The sequence below is a fragment of the Muntiacus reevesi genome, chromosome 1, assembly GCF_963930625.1.
Source record: "Muntiacus reevesi chromosome 1, mMunRee1.1, whole genome shotgun sequence".
Lineage (NCBI taxonomy): Eukaryota > Metazoa > Chordata > Mammalia > Artiodactyla > Cervidae > Muntiacus > Muntiacus reevesi.
In genome coordinates, this window is record NC_089249.1 from 137,985,919 (window position 1) to 138,007,044 (window position 21,126).

The window sequence follows — 21,126 nt, forward strand, 5'->3', positions numbered from 1 at the left end:
CTGGACTACGCGACTTGTCTCCAAGGTGACCTTCTCAAACAGAGTCCTTGGCCCGCCCCAGGCAGGAACAGTAGTTGCGTGGTCCTCTAAGGATGTAAGAGAGCTCCTCGTCACTGCCCGAGCGGGCTGTCCCGAGCCCGGCTGTGCCGTGGGGTGGCCGCGGGCTGCAGAGGAGCCGGGTCATTCTATAGCGAGGGGGACATCGGGGACTCAAGAGGCAGGCCTGAGAGCCCTCATCAGTTTCCTTTTGCAGATGTCAGGGACAGGGATAGGAAATGCCGCCGGTTCCTAGGACAGGAAATGCGAGGCACAGAAAGAAAGTAAAGCAGCCCCATCCCCTCCCCCGGCCCCTGACCCCGCATCCCACTGTGTGGTTGATGATTGGAATAATTACATTTAGCAGGTACTGGCAAATAGCTTTAGTTTTACCCAGTCGTCCCAACAACCCTTTCAAGAAAGGGTTGTTATTTCTTTACAGATTCAGAGAATTGAGATTCTGAGATAATATATAATATGCCCAAGACCCCTTGGAACTCACAGGCTTATCTTTCATGCATTACAAACTTTTATACTTTTTTACACTTTTCTTAACATCACCCTCCCCAGCCCTTAAAGTTTAAGAAGATTTGAAATGGAGACTGCTTGGGATTGAGGACTTACCTGACACAACCCCTGGACCCTTCTCCTTAATAACTATCCCCCTTATAACTGCAGAACCCCTCCCTCAGCACAAGGGGAAAAAAACAGACCTTGAAGGGACCCTCACAAAGTGGGCAGTCATTGGAGACAGAAATAAGATGGTGCCTCTAAGCACCTAGCCTGGTGCAGGTCCTTTGATGAGTGCCCAGTGCAGCTAGAAGTGCCTGTCAATCACAATACATCTGGATAAGGATAGAGCACATAAAGGTTAGGATAGTATTGGAGAAAGAGCAGTGACATTTTCTGGCCCATCTCAATCGCTATTCACAGAAAAATAAGACCAGGAGAGGATTGTGGCTATTCACTACGTAACTGAGTTGTCCAGTCAACTCTCTGTGACCTTGTTGACTGCAGCAGGCCAGCCTTCCCTGTCCTTCACTTTCTCCTAGAGTTTGCTCAAATTCATGTCCATTGAGTTGGTGATGCTATCTAACCATCTCATCCTCTGCCACCCTATTCTCCTTTTGCCTTCAATCTTTGTAATAGGAATTGTTAAGTGACTGGTAAATATTATCTCATTTAATCTGTTCAATGACCCCAGGATAAGGGATTATTAACTTTATTTAAGGAAATGAAGAATCACTGAGTAACATACTCAAGACTATAGTTATAGAGCTAAAATTTGTCCAACTCTAAAGCCCTTGCACTGTGCCCCCACTTCTGCCCACCATGTGCACCCTAAATAAGCAATGCCTTTTCCAGAAATGTGGTAAAATTTTAAGAGGCTGGTAATAAAAGAGATTCACAACTCAATTTATTTTTGTTTTTCATTTATTTTCCAGAAAAATTACATTGAAATAACAATTTACTGAGATATTTGATTTTGTTCTCACATATAATTAAACTTTGTCCTGAAATGGGAACCCTAGGTGCAGTAATGTGCCATGATAAATAATTGCATATTCAGAATTTTGTGAAATGGGTGATTGGGAAAATTATGAAGGAAAAAACATTTGTAAAAATCATTATTTACAAAAAATGATACCCACATTTTTTCTAATGTATAAGGCAAGTAACATTAAGATGTTCTCATGACTATCTTCAAGAAGTCAGTATTACACATTCATATCACCCTGGCTCATCAGAGAGCTTTGGGCAGTTCTGTGAAGGAACAAGCCCATGATTCTTTTGCTGTTTTTTTCTTGAGCACAGCACAGAAGCAATAGAGATTTCATCACAGACAAAGCAGTTACGGCTATGAGAATAAAGTATTCTCTGTTGAATTACACATGTAGGAAAAAGAGCCAGTCATCAACATTTTAACTGATTTTCAAAGTATATTTGAGTATTTTAGCCCACAATTCTTTTTATAAATGTTTTATGCTCAAGGTATTTTGTGAAAATATGTACTCCATCCAAGGTCAAAAAGACATTGTCTACTTTTGCTACTGATATTGTGGAGATCTTTAAATAAAAGCTACCACCAACTCAAAGTATACACTAATAGCATTTTCCTAAAGAAAGACAGCTGACTGAATTTTATTACTTTTAGAAATACAGCTAAATTTCTCTGAGATTCTTTTCCTAGTTTCTCTTACTGTTAAAAGTACAAAAAATGCCATACATTGCCACTTAGCAGGCACAAAAATAAAATTTGACCATTTTAGATCTTCTCCTATGCAAAGTGAAAAAAAAATCCTTTGTATATTGAAATCCAGTACTCTTCAAACAGTTTTAAAAGCCAGCTCTTCAAATAACTGCTTGACCTGTAGTGAAGCCCTGCTTATAGATGACAGTTACATATCATACCAACACTTGACTTTTTCATGAAAAATTATTCAGCAGCAATGTTCCAACTCCCTTAGACCGAGAGAGAGACAGACACAAGGAGGAAGATGAAGCAGAGGTCAGTCTCTCTCATGCATATCCATTAAGAAAGCAAAAATGAAATACTGACCTGCAAAATCACAGCTATAAAAATTATCATCCTATCACCTCATAAGGACAAGAAAAAACCTGACATTGGACCTTGGGACAGTGATCCCAGTGCTAGTCATTTTTTGTATTATTTAAAATATTTCAAAGTGGAGATGTATGAAAAATACTAAAGTTTGTTTTTCCAAAAGAAAAGGTCAGCGAAGTAATAAACAACTGAACAAGTAAGATGGAATTAACATTTGCATGATATACTCATTCAATGGAATGTTTAAAAATGATAAATGGCTTGTAATCCATCATGCTGATTCACACACTTTGAATTAAAAATTGAACTGTATTTAGAGAAATGTAAAGTGATTTAGCTTTACTCTTTTCTCTCTGATAACAGACAGTTTACCCAGGGATTTTTAAAGAAACTTCATTCATGAAAACAACTGATTTGCAAAACAAAGCAAAGCAAAAAGTACTATGTAATGCTCTGCTTGTAACAGAATGTAGGAATCTTGCAAAATCTATACTAAATAGCATATTTTTCTTGGGTTTAACTGAAATGTTTTTCATATAATTTCTAACAAACTTATATAAAAATGCTGTGAGCATCAATTCATCATGATTCAATTTCTTAAAGCGTTTAGATAAAAGTATTACCAAGGATTGTTCACAAGTATTAATTACCCTCTATAAAGAATCTGGACCATCTTCAACAGATTGCAGCATGATGTGATACCCATAGGTGCAGATCTTAAAAATAATACTTAAAAAAATTAGTGAAACAATTTTACTGTTTCGAATGTTTTAGGTGATAAAATTCACTAAGACATACTAATGAACTTTAAAGTAGATACTAATTCATTTAAAGTGGCATAAATTTTCCTTAGGGTTAAAACAAAAAAAACCAGAAGCATCTTTTTCAAAGTATTCCTGGTTATATTATTTGAAGTTGCTGAAAGATATGTAAAACAAAACTTTTCTAAAGTTTCTTCAAGATGTGTTTATAAAAAAGTGTTTTCTTGATTCAAAACTTTCTTAAGCTTCATTAAAGCACTGACATTAATTAACAATGTCCAAGGAGTGAGGTCTATGGTCTAGGATCATTTATTCTCAGACCACAATGAACACTTGCCAGAAGCAGCAGTGTTGAACATGATTTGGGAAATACCAGAATACGGTGAATGAAGTAAAATTATCCTTTCCTTATTATTATTTTTACCAGTTAAGGGACACATAAAGTTTGCTTTTCTCTGAAACATCTTTTGTTATAAGATTAAAGATGTACTTAGAATGGACAGTGTACTACCTTAGAGATAAAGGAGATAATTAGAAATACTGTAAATCAAGGGAAAAATAACTTTAGAAGTCAAACTTAGAGAATAACTTGTTATCCCTGTGGTGAATGTCAACAAACAGGGAGGTGACATTCTCTCCTAGGAATACTCATTTTGGATAAAAATCAGATATTAAACATGAGCAACTGTAAGAGGTCTGACCAATGTTAGTCAATAGACCCTAACATTTGACATTCTTTCAAAAAGGATGTTTAGTATTGAATTCTGTATTTAAAATGCAGTTCTTACCTATAGCAGATGACAGAATATCAAAGAAATGGAAATGCTAGTGGGTTTTGTTGTTTGTTTTTATATTTGGGGACTTAAACATTGCATTCCTATCTCATTTTTCCTCCATGCATTCAATGGACAAAAAGTAATATAATGGTAGTCATGTTTGATTCACCAATGAGCAAATGGCATTTAACTACTGTTTGCCAAATGAAAAAAAAGAAAAAGAAAGGAGTGGGAAAACAAAAAAAAGCCTCAAGAGAGAAGCACACACATTAAAGGAGGTGGGGTGGTTCACCAGAACAGTCTCTTTAATCAGTGTAACAAAGACTGATTTTTTCATTCACATCAACAATTTAATTTGACTCATTTTAAGGAAATAGCATGTTGACTTTACATTAACTTTTAAAGCAGTATTTAGAGATAATCCTAGTTTTGATATCATAAAAAATTAGGCTTCCATTTTTTAAAAATCCTGATCAGAAAACTATGTAGCAAAAAGAATATATTTAGATTGAATGAGATTTTGCTCAAATGCATCATCTTTTAGAGAAAAGAAAGAAGGAAAAAAACCCCCAACAAACCGTAAACTCATCTCCTTAGTACATTTTACTGTATCACTCAGCTTTAATTGACAGACTGTGATAATTTTGAGGAAAAAAATGCAAAAACAAAAATGATTGGTGCAGCTAGCTCTCTTGGAATTACACTAGTCCATGCTGATAAAGCATTGTTCAAAGGCCTACAAAGTAAATAGTGTTAACTCACAAGTTAGAGGTCTGTGTCCCCGGCAGGAAGGGAGACATTTTATCTGGATTTCATGACAGCTTGCACCCTCCCTACTTCTTTTAATCTTTGACAACATAGACAAAAGGACAGAAAAATGAAAAGGAGAGGATGCATGTTAGGCCACTTTGAGACAAAATAAAAGAACTCTAAAAAAAAGGGGGTGTTTTCCTAAACAAATCTCTCTACCTCTTGGTTTTCTTTCAAGACTGGAGGAAGCTAAATAGACTGAATGGGAAAAAAAAATGCTCAATAGAAAAATGGTATTCAAGTAATAATTGAATGTCTAAAATCTGCTGCAATGTCAGAACTAAGAAGTATTTGAGAGATATACTAGGCCAGTGATTCTCAAATTTGGGGTGCTTGTCAAAGTACATATTCTTAAACTCCACCCCTACAGATTTATTTATTCAGTATAAATTTATTGATGCCCACTATCTTCTAGGCTCTGGGGTTATAGTGATACCTTAGTCAAAACCATTGCCCTTGTTAAATAAATGATAAAACAAGTGGTTCACATATCATGCTTTGAGAAATATTCTTTCCCAACAATTTTGCTTTGGGAATTATCCTTATTTTGGTATTAATTTTTCATAGCCTCCTTTACCTGGGTATTCAAATGGAATATGTATAGTAAAATAAAACAGAAGAGTTCATTTCCCAGAATGAATAAGTAAAACAGGTCAATTGCTCCCATTGTTGTCAAAATAACTGGGTTACTTCCAGCTGCTATGTCACTTTGGGCAAATTATTAATCTAAGACTCAATGTCACCATTTGTAAAATACTAATTAAAAAGAGTATGTACCATTTGGGGGGTTGATATAAAGATTAAGTGAGCTAACATCCATAGTGAGTGGTATATGGCACTCAAGAGAATATCAATTTTTATTGTATATCAAGTACTGTGATTGTAAAGCCCCCAAAGGTGGATCTCTCTTAGCCAAGTAGAACCACAGAACATTTGAGGTGGGAGATTTAGAGGTCACAGTTGTGTTATTATGGTATTTAAACAGTGCTCTGGAGAGCCAGACTTAAACTGCTGGAAGAACTCCTTTATTGTTTTCAGTTATTTTGCTAAAAGGAATTCATGTGCAATTTTAGTAGAAAAAGTGACTGTTAAGAAAAGCTTGGAAACCACTGGCAATCCCAATGCCTCATTCTAAAGCTGAGAAATTAAGAAGGGCTGTGATTTTCTAAGGTCATATAACAGAGTTAGTGGTAGAGCTGATATAGTTACCAGGCTTCTTTGAAATTAATGTTTACAAATGGAAATATGAGTAATTGTGGCCTCAAACACTACAGATTGACATTGAGTAAAAATTCATAAAAACAAAAGTAAAACAATTGTAATTTGACTTTCTGGAGGGGATGGTTCCTCTGTATTCACTTGAAACCATTTGAAATGTAGACATTCTTTCTTTACAGGTGAAATGCATTTCCAAATACTATACAGTGAGTTTTCATTTTGACTGTAAGTGTAGAGAAGAATAGAGCTTTAAAAACAATTTAAAATTAAATTGCTTGAAACTATATGTTCCAATTATGATAAAATTCAGACTAATGCTTAACAGAAATTTATTTTTAAAAATAATGTGAAAAATATGAAATTTATTTAAAAAACACATTTTCCATGTTGCAAAATAAAGCATTCATATTTTCTATCTTGTTAGAGCAGAATCTTTTTAATCATGACACTCAGGAAATGGTGTCCTGGCTAATGAGAAATCTTTTTCTTTTAATGCTTGGTATTAAAAATATGAACATGTACTAGCACATTTTGTTTTAGGAATTGATAATGAACCTGACCTAATGTTTCTTTTACAATTTCACTGTCTAGGATCATTTTTCCTAACACTAATTCTTATTGTATAGTACTATGGATACAAGAATAACAGGAGTTTATAAACTACAAGGTTAAAAAAAACCCACCAAAATCTAAATCCCTGATATGAATTTATTGTGTTGTTATTTGACCTATTTTCCAAAAGAAGAAGGGATATATTCTCTACTAAGGTTCTTGTTATTCAATAATAATAATAATATTTCAAAATTAATTATAATTTTGAAATCATTGACTTTTATTCTGTTTCATAAGACCAATTATGGAATCATAGGCTATCTTCATAGTTTCAAATTTGGTATCTAGAGACATTTGAATAATGTTAGAGATTAATTTAATCTGTTTTTAAATTACATTTTATAATATAAACATAAGTATTCTATGAAAAGGAAAACCTTGTGTTTAATTACTAATTCCCTCTAGAATGGTATAAAATAAAATGTAATGAGCAAGACATGAGAACCAATAATATTTACATATTTTTAATATGCTTTGTGTTAATATTTAATATGTTTTCTCATGGATTAATATCTTAAAAACACATTTTTATATTCATATGCTGGATATTTCTCAATTTTCTGCTACTTACTCTCCATTGGTTCCAGTGTTTGAAATTTCCCCATGTTTTATGGGATTTAAAAGTGTTCATTTTCTACTTTTATTTCAAAATAAAATTGAATATCTTTAAAGTGACTAAGTAACTATATTAGTTACTTGTTCAAAAAACTTCAACATCAGACTGCTTGGGGAGCCAATTGAGAATTTGTTTGCACAGCAAGACTTCTTCTTAGGTAAAACAGATCGTTTTGAACAGTCTCTTGGTAGCAAGCACTGATTGAGGAGTACAAATATTAATTTAAAAAATTCCACTATAAACAATTACGAGTCACAATTTCATTTTAAAAGTAAGCTTACAAAATTTAATTTAATTCTAAAATTTTAAGGGGCTAGAGTTCTTTGTCAAATATGAATGATGTAAATAAAATTTAGCAACTAATGATAAACATAACAACTTAATAATTATAGTTATTTAATAGTATAACCTAGAACAGGAATGAGTTTATGTTAAAATAGGTTCTATGACTTAAAAGAAGATTCATATTTTCAGATTGTAATGGAGGAAGATTTTACAGCTGGGACTCCTGAAGAAGAACTTCTCCATCCTGAATTCTCATATTGAGGCCAGACTGAATAATTACAGTTTTTATTATACCTTGCAACAATGAAATCATAACATACATTTTTGATAACTCTCTTTTTGATTCCCTAAGAATGGCAAAGATTTATAGTTACATACAATGAATCTTATCCAAAAGGAAATTTATTGCACAATAATGTGGTTAGAATTTCAATTATAAAGCTTATTTTTTCCTTCCCATATAATATAAATGATGATTAAAATTCTACTTCTGGATTTCAATAGGGGACTGAAATATTTTTTTCTGTTTTTTTTAGAGTCAGTGTTTTGATTCCTGTGGGTAATGAGGAAGATGCTTGGTACAATTCTCCATGCCGGATGGGAGGGTCTCTGTCTAGACATATTGTGCAAAAGTTGTTAACCAGTTCAATCATGGAACTTCTTGAAATTTTAAAACCACAATTTTGGTTTTAGTCTGATTATTCAGTAGTCCCCATATCTGGTAATCTGTGGAAGGGAGGGGAGTAGTTAAGATTTCAACATCTTCTTTATTCTTGTTTATAATTTCATATACTTAAACTTTAAATATGAATTGCTTTCCCTTTTTACACAAGTTATAAAAATAAGAGGCCCTGTTTACACAGTTTGCATTTTTATGAAATTTGCAGTTTGAAAAAAAAGCTTTTTAAAAAGTGGCAATTAATGCTTTTCTTTGAATATGCTGTAACTTTAGAATTTTTTTTTGTTTTCTGAAATAGTTTCTGAATTTAATCCACTAAACATTTGAAGATAGAATTTTTATTAAGCACTAGAGTAAAACATACTAAGGACTGAAGAAAAGGAAGTTTTTTTTCTGGTTCTGCTTAATTTTCTTTGTGCGTGGCACCCCCTTTATGACAGCTAACAATATTATATTTAAATTTTATATATTGACAAAATGCAATCTACCTCTGTAAGCATTGTGCCATTCAACAGTACTACTATTAAATTTACATACCACAGTTTAAATTACATCCATTTCAGGAATGGTAAAATGCTAAAACTCAAGTATCTAACCGCCTTACTGGAATGAGTACAATTTACAAATACAATAATTACATTTTAAAACCATTAACAATATTACACCTAGAAGTAAATACTGTAGGACTGGTCATCATGGTATCATGTGAGGGAAATCATTGCTGAAAGTCATTGACATTTCCAGCAGATATATCCCAAGTGCAGATTTTTGGTTTGTTTTCATCAAACCAAAATTAAAACCTGTTTCTCATACAATAGTTCTCCATTATATGAATCTCCAAATCCTTGCATAAGATTTTATTAGTTATCTGCCAAGTATTTTCCTGAAAAATAAAACAACATATCAACAGGTTATCTGCTAGCTCCATAATGTGGTTATTATGTGGGTAACATTTTATTCTTCCTGCCTTACTTCTAGAAGCTAAGTACTATATACTCAAGGGGTATAACACTAACATAAAACATATAAAGTGTTTAAAGTTTTCAGTTTTCTAGACCAATGTGTTGCCTTTTCACATTTCCACATATGAACACTTTGCAGAGGTTTGGGTCCAGAATAGGTTGGAAGATTTGTTCCTGGATGTGAGAATCCAACTTCTTATAGTAGGAGTAATCATATAATTACTTTTCAATGTGGGCCATTTTTGAGAGTGAAAGGGGGCTAATTGATAATTATATCAATACTGCAACCATAAAAATCTGGAAGTATCCCAGCAAATCCTTGACAAAAAAAATCACCTTAATATTGGGGAATCCCTACCAATAAATTCTCATGAGACCCCCCTAAAGGAGTCTCATGACCATATTTCAGCTCAGGGTAACTGGTTCTGATCTTTGGCCTAGACTTTTTTAAGTTGTTATTAAAATGAAAGATGAATACTCTTAGATCTCAGCTGAGCCTGAGTGTAAAATCTATGAAGATCTGCTGAAGAAAAAGCATTTTCAGGTGAGAGACAAAACAGCATTTATCTTGCTTGTCAGTCTAACAAAATGGCATTTATCTCGTTTGTCAATATAACATAGTAGGATTTATATCATTAACCTCAGTGTACACACATATATAATGGGAATGACAGGTCAGTCCCATGTAAGAACTGGCCAGAGCCATGATAAGTAGGTAGGGCCATCCTAATTTCTGACTTCCTCAGTTTATCGCCCTATTTTTACTTCATTCAACAGTTGGTTTGCTTTCTGATTGCAATGGGAAATGGGGGTTGGGAGTGGAGAAGAAGAGGAGGAAGATGATCAGAAAATCATATTCCTTCTTAAGGGAGAATAGCTAAGGCAATATTGTTGATTGCAAATGCGCACACAAGATACCCACTTACCTGCGGCAAACCTTTTCTTGATGAGTGAAAATCTGTACCCTGCTCCAACAAGTTCAATGTCACAGCCAGAAAGAGTGCTTCCTTCACTTGTAAACTGCACAACCAGTGGCGAAGGTTTGCTTGGGCCCTCAGATAACTGAAATCTTGCCAATAAAGAACCTACCCCTACAAAAAGAGTATTATTGATAACAGTTTAAAAGGTAACATTCAGCACAACATTCTGGATATAATTTTGGAAATTGTATTCAAGGTTAAAGTGCAAAATCAATCTTACTAGAACATAGTATATGTATATTTCAGGGACAAAACAGTGGTGAATAATATTTATCATGAAATATTATTCATGACTTTTAAAATACACCAATAAAAATGTAATTCAGCCAAATGGTACTTCAAAATTTGGAAGCATGATACTTGGAAGGTAATGTATTTCCAGCTTATGATTAATATCCAAGGAAAGTGAAAAATATCTAAACTATCAGAGTGTGAGATCTGATACAGAATGAAAACATGTTCCATTAGAAGGTCTCTGCTTCATGTATGGTCTGTTTGATGTGAGGTGTTTGGTGGAAAAGAGGTAACAGAGGATTCATTGAAGAACTATTTTCTCTTATTGGTAAAAATAATAATACACAACAAAATCAACTGAAATACTTTGATTTCTTTTAGCGCTAAAGATATTTTGATTAATAGTTTTCTAATATCTGACAGTTATTTCAGCTTTATATATTAAATAAAATAAGCCTGTGATTGCATTACCTCCGTTTTCTGACTTCTGAGAAATATCAGGAATCTTCCACAATATTCTTTGTTGGTCAGCATTCCTAAAAATAAAATAGGTAAAAGACTTCTGCATATGTAAGGGTTTTTGTTTAATGGATGTCATATTTTTCCAAAGTGTTAATTAATAAAAATGATCTTTAAAATTTTAGCTACAATTTAAGTATTATCTATCTAACCATCTATCATCCCTCCTCTTCCCCTCCCTCCTTCCATCTATCCATTCTTCCATCTACCCATCCTTTCATTCATCCATCCATCTACCCACAAATCCTCTGCTTTTTCTTTCTTTACTGTCACAACACTGTCAGAGAGATAAACGTTTAGAGGGCAGTGTGGTTAAAAAAAATTTAACACATCTACTGAAAAAATAGAAGGGAAGTGTTAGTTGATCAATTAATTTAGGTAATTTAAATTGAAGCTGTTATATGGTTGACATATTTTTTTTTTAATGTTCTACTTTTTACTTCTAACAAGCACATGGAATCACTGTAATATTTTTCCTTAGGAGAATAGGCTCTATTTATAGCCATTATTGATACTCGGTGTCTATTCTTTTTCTGTTCCTATACCTTCTCTAGTGTATCTTCTAATATACAGAGACTGCAAAATGAAACTCAGACGCCCTTGTAATTAGGTTAGATGCAGACTAAGGTCCACCAATTACATGCACTAATTAAGATATGGAGGAAAGAAGGAGGGCAGAGGCCATTTTCTTGATGCTTTTTGGGTTGTTCTCTGCTAGTCAGCAGCCTGAGATGATGTGGGGAATCTTCATAAACAGTGCTCCAGTCCAGTCTCAGTTTTGTGGTTGTTGAGAAGTAGTTTAGGCAGTGCCAGTAGGAGCTTTCTTATCCTTGGATTCTCATGAGGGTGGTGGATTCTCGAATTCAATGGCTCCACTGACAGCCTTCTAATTTCTCTCCTTCCTGGTTGCAGCAGAGGTAGCAACTCCCCTGGTGGGTCAGTTCTGCAGTGTCCTGGGAAATATTCTTGGAGATCCAGCCTAAGCCTTGTTCTTCTTTTTGTGTATGAACAAAGTCCCTGTGTTAAATCATTTTCTGCTTGAAACAGCTACAGCAGTTGCTGTTTTCTGCCCTGAACCCTGACACCCAGGCCTGCTGTGGTCTCTTCCTATAGGAAACACAAGCGCTAACATGTCTGTCAAGCCTTTGCCAGAAGGAGCCCTTTGGTGGAGAGGAAGGGGGCTGGTGGCTCCTTACCAGACTGCTGGTGGGAGCACCGCCTGGAGCTTGGTTACCCCTCCATCCACGGGGACCAAGAACTGCACGTTGTTGAGGGCCACAGCTGTTGTCATTGCATCTGTATTGTATTTGTAATCTATGCGCAGGTCGGTGCTTGCTGGTTCACATCGCCAGTTCACTGCCAAGTTCAGAGGCGTGGACTGAATGCCCTGGGCCGACACCTTGCCAAAGACAGAAAAGAGAACATTTAAGGCTTGACCATTAATCTGAAACAAAACCAGAAGCTATGATTATGTCTTATGGGAATATTCGTAGATATCAAAAGATCCTTGGGCTGCTCAGATGAGCAGTCGGTAAAAATAATGTCACCATGATGGGTGAGGAAGATTTGGACACTTCAGGTAAAAAGTTATAGATTAAAACCATAAAATCAATGATTAAAATCTCGATAGCACTTTAGAGTTTACAATTCATTTTATGTCACTTAGGCAGATGGTATCACAGTGCTTAGGAGCTGAGGCCAAGAAGGCAGATAGTCCTGGATGTGAGTTCTTTCTTTTTAAAGTTGAAGTGCAGTTGTTTTACAATATTATATAAGTTACAGGTGCACAACATAGTGATTCACGGTTTTAAAAGGTTATACTCCATTTATAGTTACTGTAAAGCATTGACTATATTCTCCATGTTGTACAATATATCCTTGTACTTTATTTTATGCCTAACAGTGCACCTCTTAATCTCCTACCATTGCCCTTCCAATAGTGACCACTGGCTTTTTCTCTATAACTGTGAGTCTACTTCTTTTTTTGTTATATTCACTAGTTGGTGTATTTTTAAGATTCCACATATATGTGATACAGTATTTGTCCTTCTCTGTCTGACTTATTTCACTTAAAATAATGTCCTCCAAGTTCATCCATGTTGCTGCAAATAGTGAAATTTCATTCTTTTTATGGCTGAATAGTTTACTATTATATACATATAGATATACATATATCCCACATCTTCTTTATCCATTCATCTGTTGATGGAACCAGGCTGCTTCTGTACCTTGGCGAATTGTAAATAATGCTACTATGAACACTGGGGTGTATGTATCTTTTCAAATTAGTGTTTTTGATTTTTCAGTTATATCTTGGTGTGAGTTCTGCTTGTCACTTCCAAGCTGAGTGATCTTGGACCAGTCATTAAAAACCTCTCTGTGCCTCTGTTATTTCCTCATCTGCCAAATAAGAATGATAATAATTTTTAAAAATATTTACTTTTTAATTTTTTTGGCCACACCATGTAGTTTGTAGGATCTTAGTACCCTCATGTGTGCATGCTAAGTTGCTTCAGTCGTATCTGACTCTGTGCGACCCTATGGACTCTAGCCTGCTAGTCTCCTCTGTCCATGGGATTCTCCAGGCAAGAATACTGGAGTGGGTCACCATGCCCTCCTCCAGGGGATTTTCCCAGCCCAGGGATCAAACCCACATCTCTTACATCTCCTGCATTGGCAGGCTGGTTCTTCACCACTAGTGCTACCTGGGAAGCCCCTGAGTACCCTCACCAGGGATCAAACCCATGCTCCCTTCCATGGAAGGCTGTAGTCTTAATTACTGGACCACTAGAGAAGTCCTGGGAATGAGAATAATATTTATACCTAGAGATGTTAGGATGATTGAAGAAGGCTGTTTTATATGAAACACTCAGCATAGTGCCTAATATATAATAAGGAATTAACATTTTAATACTGCAACCTATTAATATTCTTATCATATTTGCTCTTCACAAATAGTGAGTTAGACAAAGCAAGTTATGATTACTCTTTTGGGATTTGCCATTTTAAGGACTTAAATCCAGGTCTTCTAACTGGCAGTACTGCGTTCTATGGTCTACTGTCAATTCTAGTTAGAAACAACTGTGAATTTGACTAAGGAAGAGTCAGATTTGAAGAAACAGCAAAAAGTTATAAAACAATAATACCAACTTGAATCTTGGATACACAGTGAAAATTTTGCAAGGTTATTATTTCTACCTTTTACAAGTGTATGAGCACTGCAGGGGTTGCGTGGGTGGTGTCTGTGCTCTTGAAGTTTTATTCATGGAGTATAAGTTCTGCTGATTTTGAAGACTACAAACAGCTTTTTATTGGCCTAGCAATGCCTGCACATATGGACACCATGGGAAAGGGTCCTGAAGACAGGCTGCAATTACAGAGCAGGTATGATTGATTTGGAAACAAAACCAGACACAGATCCTTTTATAAAATGAAAGACATGACTTTTGATAACATAATTTTAGTTAGATGATCATTAGAATCAAAGTTTTAAAACTTTGCAATAATCTCTATAATAAACCTTATAATAAAATTTCTACACTTTATTTTTAGCAGCTCAGTCCTCTGCAAATGAACTCTTATTTAGAAGTCTGTTATTTAAGATGGCTCAAAAGCAGAGTGACTCGCTCTCCCCTGACATTTCTACACTCTTGTCCTCGGTGGGAGTTCTCAACTTCATAGTAGTTCCTCTGCCCAATGAGAGGCTTTATGGACATGTGATTGTCTCAGTTACTGGGGAGGGTGCTACTGGTAGTCAGAAAGTAAACTTGCTTTGATTTGAGAGTGATTCCACAAAATGCAAATTATGCCTCCCACCCAATCCCTTGCATTGTTGAAAAGCAATAACAACAATACAACTAAACCACAACAAAAGGGATTTCTCATTTAAAACAAAATGGCGGACTTAGGGCTATTTATATTTCACAAAGTATTCTGAAATATGTTAGGCAGTTAGTTTTCCACAGCTTAAAAAATACCTCGGTAAGAATCATTTTTATCCTTATTTGCAGATGAGGAAACTGAGGTTCAGGGAGATTAAGTGTCCAAGGTCAGTGGACAGTAGGGAAGCTGACTTAATTCCAGAATTCGGTCTCCTCCCTACATTTTAATACTGTACATCAAGTTCATATTGCAATAGGTGAATTCTGTCTACCTTCTAGGCTTCATCATAATGATGTTTAAAGCTTAGACGATACTATTTTTACTAGAAAAATGCTATACACATTTCTATTTTTGAGAAATGTACCATCACATAGACACTTCATTTTCAATGGTTTCCTTATATGTGATTTTCAGCCCATGGGGTGCATTATAACCACTTGGTGGTCTTGTAAAAATATATACACCTTGGTCACATCCTTGTCTAACTCAATGAAACTGAGCCATGCCGTGTGGGGCACCTAAGACAGACAGGTCATGGTGGAGATGTCTGACAGAATGTGGTCCACTGGAGAAGGAAATGGCAAACCATTTCAGTATTCTTGCCTTGAGAACCCCATGAACAGTATGAAAAAGCAAAAAGATAGGACACTGAAAGATGAACTCCCCAGGTCAATAGATGCCCAATATGCTACTGGAGATCAGTGGAGAAATTACTCCAGAAAGAATGAAGGGATGGAACCAAAGCAAAAACAACATCCAGTTGTGGATGTGACTGGTGATAGAAGCAAGGTCTGATGCTGTAAAGAGCAGTATTGCATAGGAACCTGGAATGTTAGGTTCGTGAATCAAGGCAAATTGGAAGTGGTCAAACAAGAGATGGCAAGAGTGGATGTCGACATTCTAGGAATCAGCGAACTAACATGGACTGGAATGGGTGAATTTAATTGAGATAACCATTATATCTACTACTGTGAGCAGGAATCCTCTAGAAGAAATGGAGTAGCCATCACAGTCAACAAAAGAGTCTGAAATGAAGTACTTGGATGCAATCTCAAACACACCAAAATGATCTCTGTTCATTTTCAAGGTAAACCATTCAATATCATGGTGATCCAAGTCTATGCCCCGACCAGTAACGCTGAAGCTGAAGTTGAACAATTCTATGAAGACCTACAAGACCTTTTATAACTAACACCCAAAATAGATGTCCTTTTCATTATAGGGGACTGGAATGCAAAAGTAGGAAGTCAAGATATATCTGGAGTAACAGTTTTGGCCTTGGAGTACAGAATGAAACAGGGCAAAGGCTAATAGAGTTTTGCCAAGAGAACACACTGGTCATAGCAAACACCCTCTTCCAAAACAAGAGAAGAATCTACACATGGACATCACCAGATGGTCAATACTGAAATCAGACTGATTATATTCTTTGCAGCCAAAGATGGAGAAGCTCTATACAGTCAGCAAAATAAGACCGGGAGCTGACTGTAACTCAGATCATGAACTCCTTATTGCCAAATTCAGACTTAAATTGAAGAAAGTGGGGAAAACCAGTAGACCATTCAGGTATGACCTAAATCAGATCCCTTATGATCATACAGTGGAAGTGAGAAATAGATTTAAGGGACTAGATTTGATAGACGGAGTGCCTGATGAACTATGGACGGAGGTTCATGACACTGTACAGGAGACAGGGGTCAAGACCATTCCCAAGAAAAAGAAATTCAAAAAAGCAAAATGGCTGTGTGAGGAGGCCTTACAAATAGCTGAGAAAAGAAGAGAAGTGAAAAACAAAAGAGAAAAGGAAGGATATACCCATTTGAATGCAGAGTTCCAAAGAATAGCAAGGAGAGATAAGAAAGCCTGCCACAGCAATCAGTGTAATGAAATAGAGGAAAACAACAGAATGGGAAGGACTAGAGCTCTCAAGAAAATTAGAGATACCAAGGGAACATTTCATGCAAAGATAGGCTCAATAAAGGACAGAAATGGTATGGACCTGACAGAAGAAAATATTAAGAAGAGGTGGGAAGCATACACAGAAGAACTGTACAAAAAAGATCTTCATGACCCAGTTAATCACGATGGTGTGACCACTCATCCAGAGCCAGACATCCTGGAATGTGAAGTCAAGTGAGTCTTAGGAAGCATCACTACGAACAAGGCTAGTGGAGGTGATGGAATTCCAGATGAGCTATTTCAAATTTGAAAAGATGATGCTGTGAAAGTGCTGCACTCAATATGTCAGAAAACTTGGAAAACTCAGCAGTGGCCACAGGACTGGAGAAGGTCAGTTTTCATTCCAATCCCAAAGAAAGGCAATGCCAAAGAATGCTCCATCTACTGCACGATTGCACCCATCTCACACGCCAGTAAGGTAATGCTCAATGCAGGTGGTGATTGTAGCCATGATATTAAAAGACACTTACTCCTTGGAAGAAAAGTTATGACCAACCTAGATAGCATATTAAAAAGCTGAGACATTACTTTGTCAACAAAAGTCCATCTAGTCAAGGCTATGGTTTTTCTAGCAGTCATGTATGGATATGAGAGTTGGACTATAAAGAAAGCTGAGTGCAGAAGAATTGATGCTCTTTAACTATGGTGTTGGAGAAGACTTCTGAGAGTCCCTGTGACTGCAAGGAGATCCAACCAGTCCATCCTAAAGGAGATAAGATCTGGGTATTCATTGGAAGGACTGATGTTGAAGCTGAAGCTCCAATACTTTGGCCACCTGATGTGAAGAGCTGACTCATTTTCAAAGACACTGATGCTGGGAAAGATTGAGGGCAGGAGGAGAAGGGGACGACAGAGGATGAGATGGTTAGATGGCATTACCGACTCAATGAACATGAGTGTGAGTAAACTCCGGGAGTTGATGACTCACAGGGAGGCCTGGCGTGCTGTGGTTCGTGGGGTCACAAAGAGTCAGACGTGACTGAGCGAATGAACTGAACTGAACTGGTCACATCCTGAACTAATTAAAAAAAATCTCTGAGAGTGTCAGCGCCCAGAAGATATCTCTGTCCCTGTCATCTCTAACCCTCTCTTCTTCCCTATCTGCATCTCTACTGCTACTGCTAAGTCACTTCAGTCATGTCCGACTCTGTGCGACCCCATCCCTGGGATTCTCCAGGCAAGAACACTGGAGTGGGTTGCCATTTCCTTCTCTAATGCATAAAAGTGAAAAGCAGAAGTGAAGTCGCTCAGCCATGTCCGACTCTTCGAGACCCCATGAACTGCAGCCTACCAGGCTCCTCCGTCCATGGGATTTTCCAGGCAAGAGTACTGGAGTGGGGTGCCAATGCCATTGCCATTGCCTTCTCCATCTCTATTTATCTATAAATAGATTATATATAGATATCTCTCTATATCTCTGTCTATCTATAATTAAAACCAGCTCAGAACCAGCATTTGTTTATAACTCCCCTGGTGATTTTAAAGTGTACTCATGTTTGAGATGTACTTATTTCTATTAAAAAGTACAACTTTCAAAAGTAATAATTTAGATTCCTCATCTTAAGCAAAATAATTTAAGCATATTTAATCACAAAAATTGCAATGCTCAAAAAATAACCTAGGCAATCAAGTGACTGGGAATCAGTGGGATATTCAGGCTCTGTATAATCCTGTTTTGAAACAGGATTATTAGATCCATGATAATCTTGGGTAAAGGGCAATCCTAAACACAGAAAGAAAGTTCTCATATCCTGTAATGTATTATACCAAATATTCTTTTAGCCTTAAACTATTTCTTTTTTTAAAAATTAATTCATTTATTTTAATTGGAGGCTAATTATTTTACAGTATAGCAGTGATTTTTGCCTTACATGAATCAGTCATGGGTGTACATGTGTTTCCTATCCTGAATCCTCACCTCCCACCTCCCTCCCATCCCATCTCTCAAGGTTGTTCCGGTGCACCAGCTTTAAGTGCCCTGTTTCATGCATCGAACTTGGACTGGTGATCTATTTCACATATGGTAATATACATGTTTCAATACTATTTTCTCAAATCATTCCACCCTGACCTTCTCCCACAGAGCCCCAAAGTCTGTTCTTCACATCTGTTACTCTTTTGCTGTCTCCCATATAGGGTCATTGTTATCATCTTTCTAAATTCCATATATATGCATTAGTATACTGCATTGGTGTTTTTCTTTCTGACTTACTTCACTCTGTATAACAGGCTCCAGTTTCATCCACCTCATTAGAAGTGATTCAAATGTGTTCTTTTTAATAGCTGAGTAATACTCCATTGTGTATATGCACCATAACTTTCTTATCCATTCATCTTCCAATGGACATCTAGGTTGCTTCCATGTCCTAGCTATTATAAACAGTGCTATGATGAACATTGGGGTACACATGTCTCTTTCAATTCTAGTTTCCTCGGTGTGTATGCACAGCAGTGGGATTGTGGGTTGTATGGCAGTTCTATTTCCAGTTTTTTAAGGAATCTCCACACTGTTCTCCTTAGTGGTTGTACTAATTTGCATTCCCATCCACAGTGTAAGAGGGTTCCATTTTCTCTGCACCCTCTCCAGTATTTATTGTTTGTAGACTTTTTGACAGCAGCCATTCTGACCAGCATGAGATGGTACCTCATTGTGGTTTTGACTTGCATTTCTCTGATAATGAGTGATGTTGAGCATCTTTTTTTGTGTTTGTTAGCCATCTGTATGTCATTGGAGAAATGTCTGTTTAGTTCTTTGGCTCATTTTTTGATTGGGTCATTTATTTTTCTGGTATTGAGCTGCATGAACTGCTTGTATATTTTTGAGATTCTTTGTCAGTTTCTTCATTTGCTGTTATTTTCTCCCATTCTGAAGGCTGTCTTGTCACCTTGCTTATAGTTTCCTTCATTGTGCAAAAGCTTTTAAGTTTAATTAGGTCCCATTTGTTTATTTTTGCTTTTATTTCCATTACTCTGGGAGGTGGGTCATAGAGGATCCTATTGTGATTTATTTCAGAGAGTGTTTTACCTATGTTTTCCTCTGGGAGTTTTACAGTTTCTGGTGTTACATTTAGATCTTTAATCCATTTTGAGTGTATTTTTGTGTATGGTGTTAGAAAGTATACTAGTTTCATTCTTTTACAGGTGGTTGACCAGTTTTCCCAGCACCATTTGTTAAAGAGATTGTCTTTTCTCCATTGTATAATCTTGCCTCCTCTGTCAAAGATAAGGTGCCCATAGGTGCATGGATTTACCTCTGGGCTTTCTATTTTGTTCCATTGATCTATATTTCTGTCTTTGTGCTAGTACCATACTGTATTAATGATTGTATCTTTGTAGTATAGTCTGAAGTCAGGCAGATTGGTTCCTCCAGTTCCATTCTTCTTTCTCAAGATTGCTTTGGCTATTTGAGTTTTTTTTGTATTTCCATACAAATTAATGAAATTATTTGTTCTAGTTCTGTGAAAAATACTGTTGGTAACTTGATAGGGATTGCATTGAATCTATAGATTGCTTTGCGTAGTATACTCACTTTCACTATATTGATTCTTCTGATCCATGAACATGCTATATTTCTCCATCTATTTGTGTCATCTTTGATTTCTTTCATCTGTGTTTTATAGTTTTCTATAGATATGTCTTTTGCTTCTTTAGGTAAATTTATTCCTGAGTATTTTATTCCTTTCATTGCAATGGTGAATGGAATTGTTTCCTTAATTTCTCTTTCTGTTTTCTCACTGTCAGTGTATAGGAATGCAAGGAATTTTTGTGTGTTAATTTTATATCCTGAAACTTTCCTATATTCATTGATTAGCTCTAGTAATTTTCTGGTGGTGTCTTTAGGGTTTTCTGTGCAGAGGATCATGGCATCTGCAAACAGTGAGTTTCACTTCTTCTTTTCCAATCTGGATTGCTTTTATTTCTTTTTCTTCTCTGCTGTGGCTTTCCAATCTGGATTCCTTTTTTTTCTTTTTCTTCTCTGCTGTGGCTAAAACTTCCAAAACTGTGTTGAATAGTAGTGATGAGAGTGGGCGCTCTTGTCTTGTTCCTGACTTTAGGGAAAATGTTTTCAATTTTTCACCATTGAGGGTAATGTTTGCTGTAGGTTTATCATATATATCCTTAATTATGTTGAGGTATGTTCCTTCTATGCCTGCTTTCCAGAGAGTTTTTATCATAAATGGATTTTGAATTTTGTCAAAGGCTTTCTCTGAGTCTATTGAGATAATCATGT

General features: G+C 36.0%; 1 protein-coding gene across 12 annotated transcripts in view; it reads right to left on the reverse strand.

The window, feature by feature from the left end:
- Positions 1-389: 389 nt before the first annotated feature.
- SGIP1 (SH3GL interacting endocytic adaptor 1) overlaps positions 390-21,126 on the reverse strand; it is a 230,723-nt gene continuing 209,986 nt past the window's right edge. For all 12 annotated transcript variants that reach the window (XM_065911342.1, XM_065911406.1, XM_065911402.1 and 9 more), the window contains 4 exons: positions 12,251-12,453; positions 11,007-11,071; positions 10,248-10,412; positions 390-9,242 (listed from right to left, as the gene is read on the reverse strand). In XM_065911342.1, the coding sequence (XP_065767414.1) occupies positions 9,220-9,242; positions 10,248-10,412; positions 11,007-11,071; positions 12,251-12,453 (456 nt within the window). In that variant the 3' untranslated portion in view covers positions 390-9,219. The remainder of the gene's footprint in view (positions 9,243-10,247; positions 10,413-11,006; positions 11,072-12,250; positions 12,454-21,126) is intronic.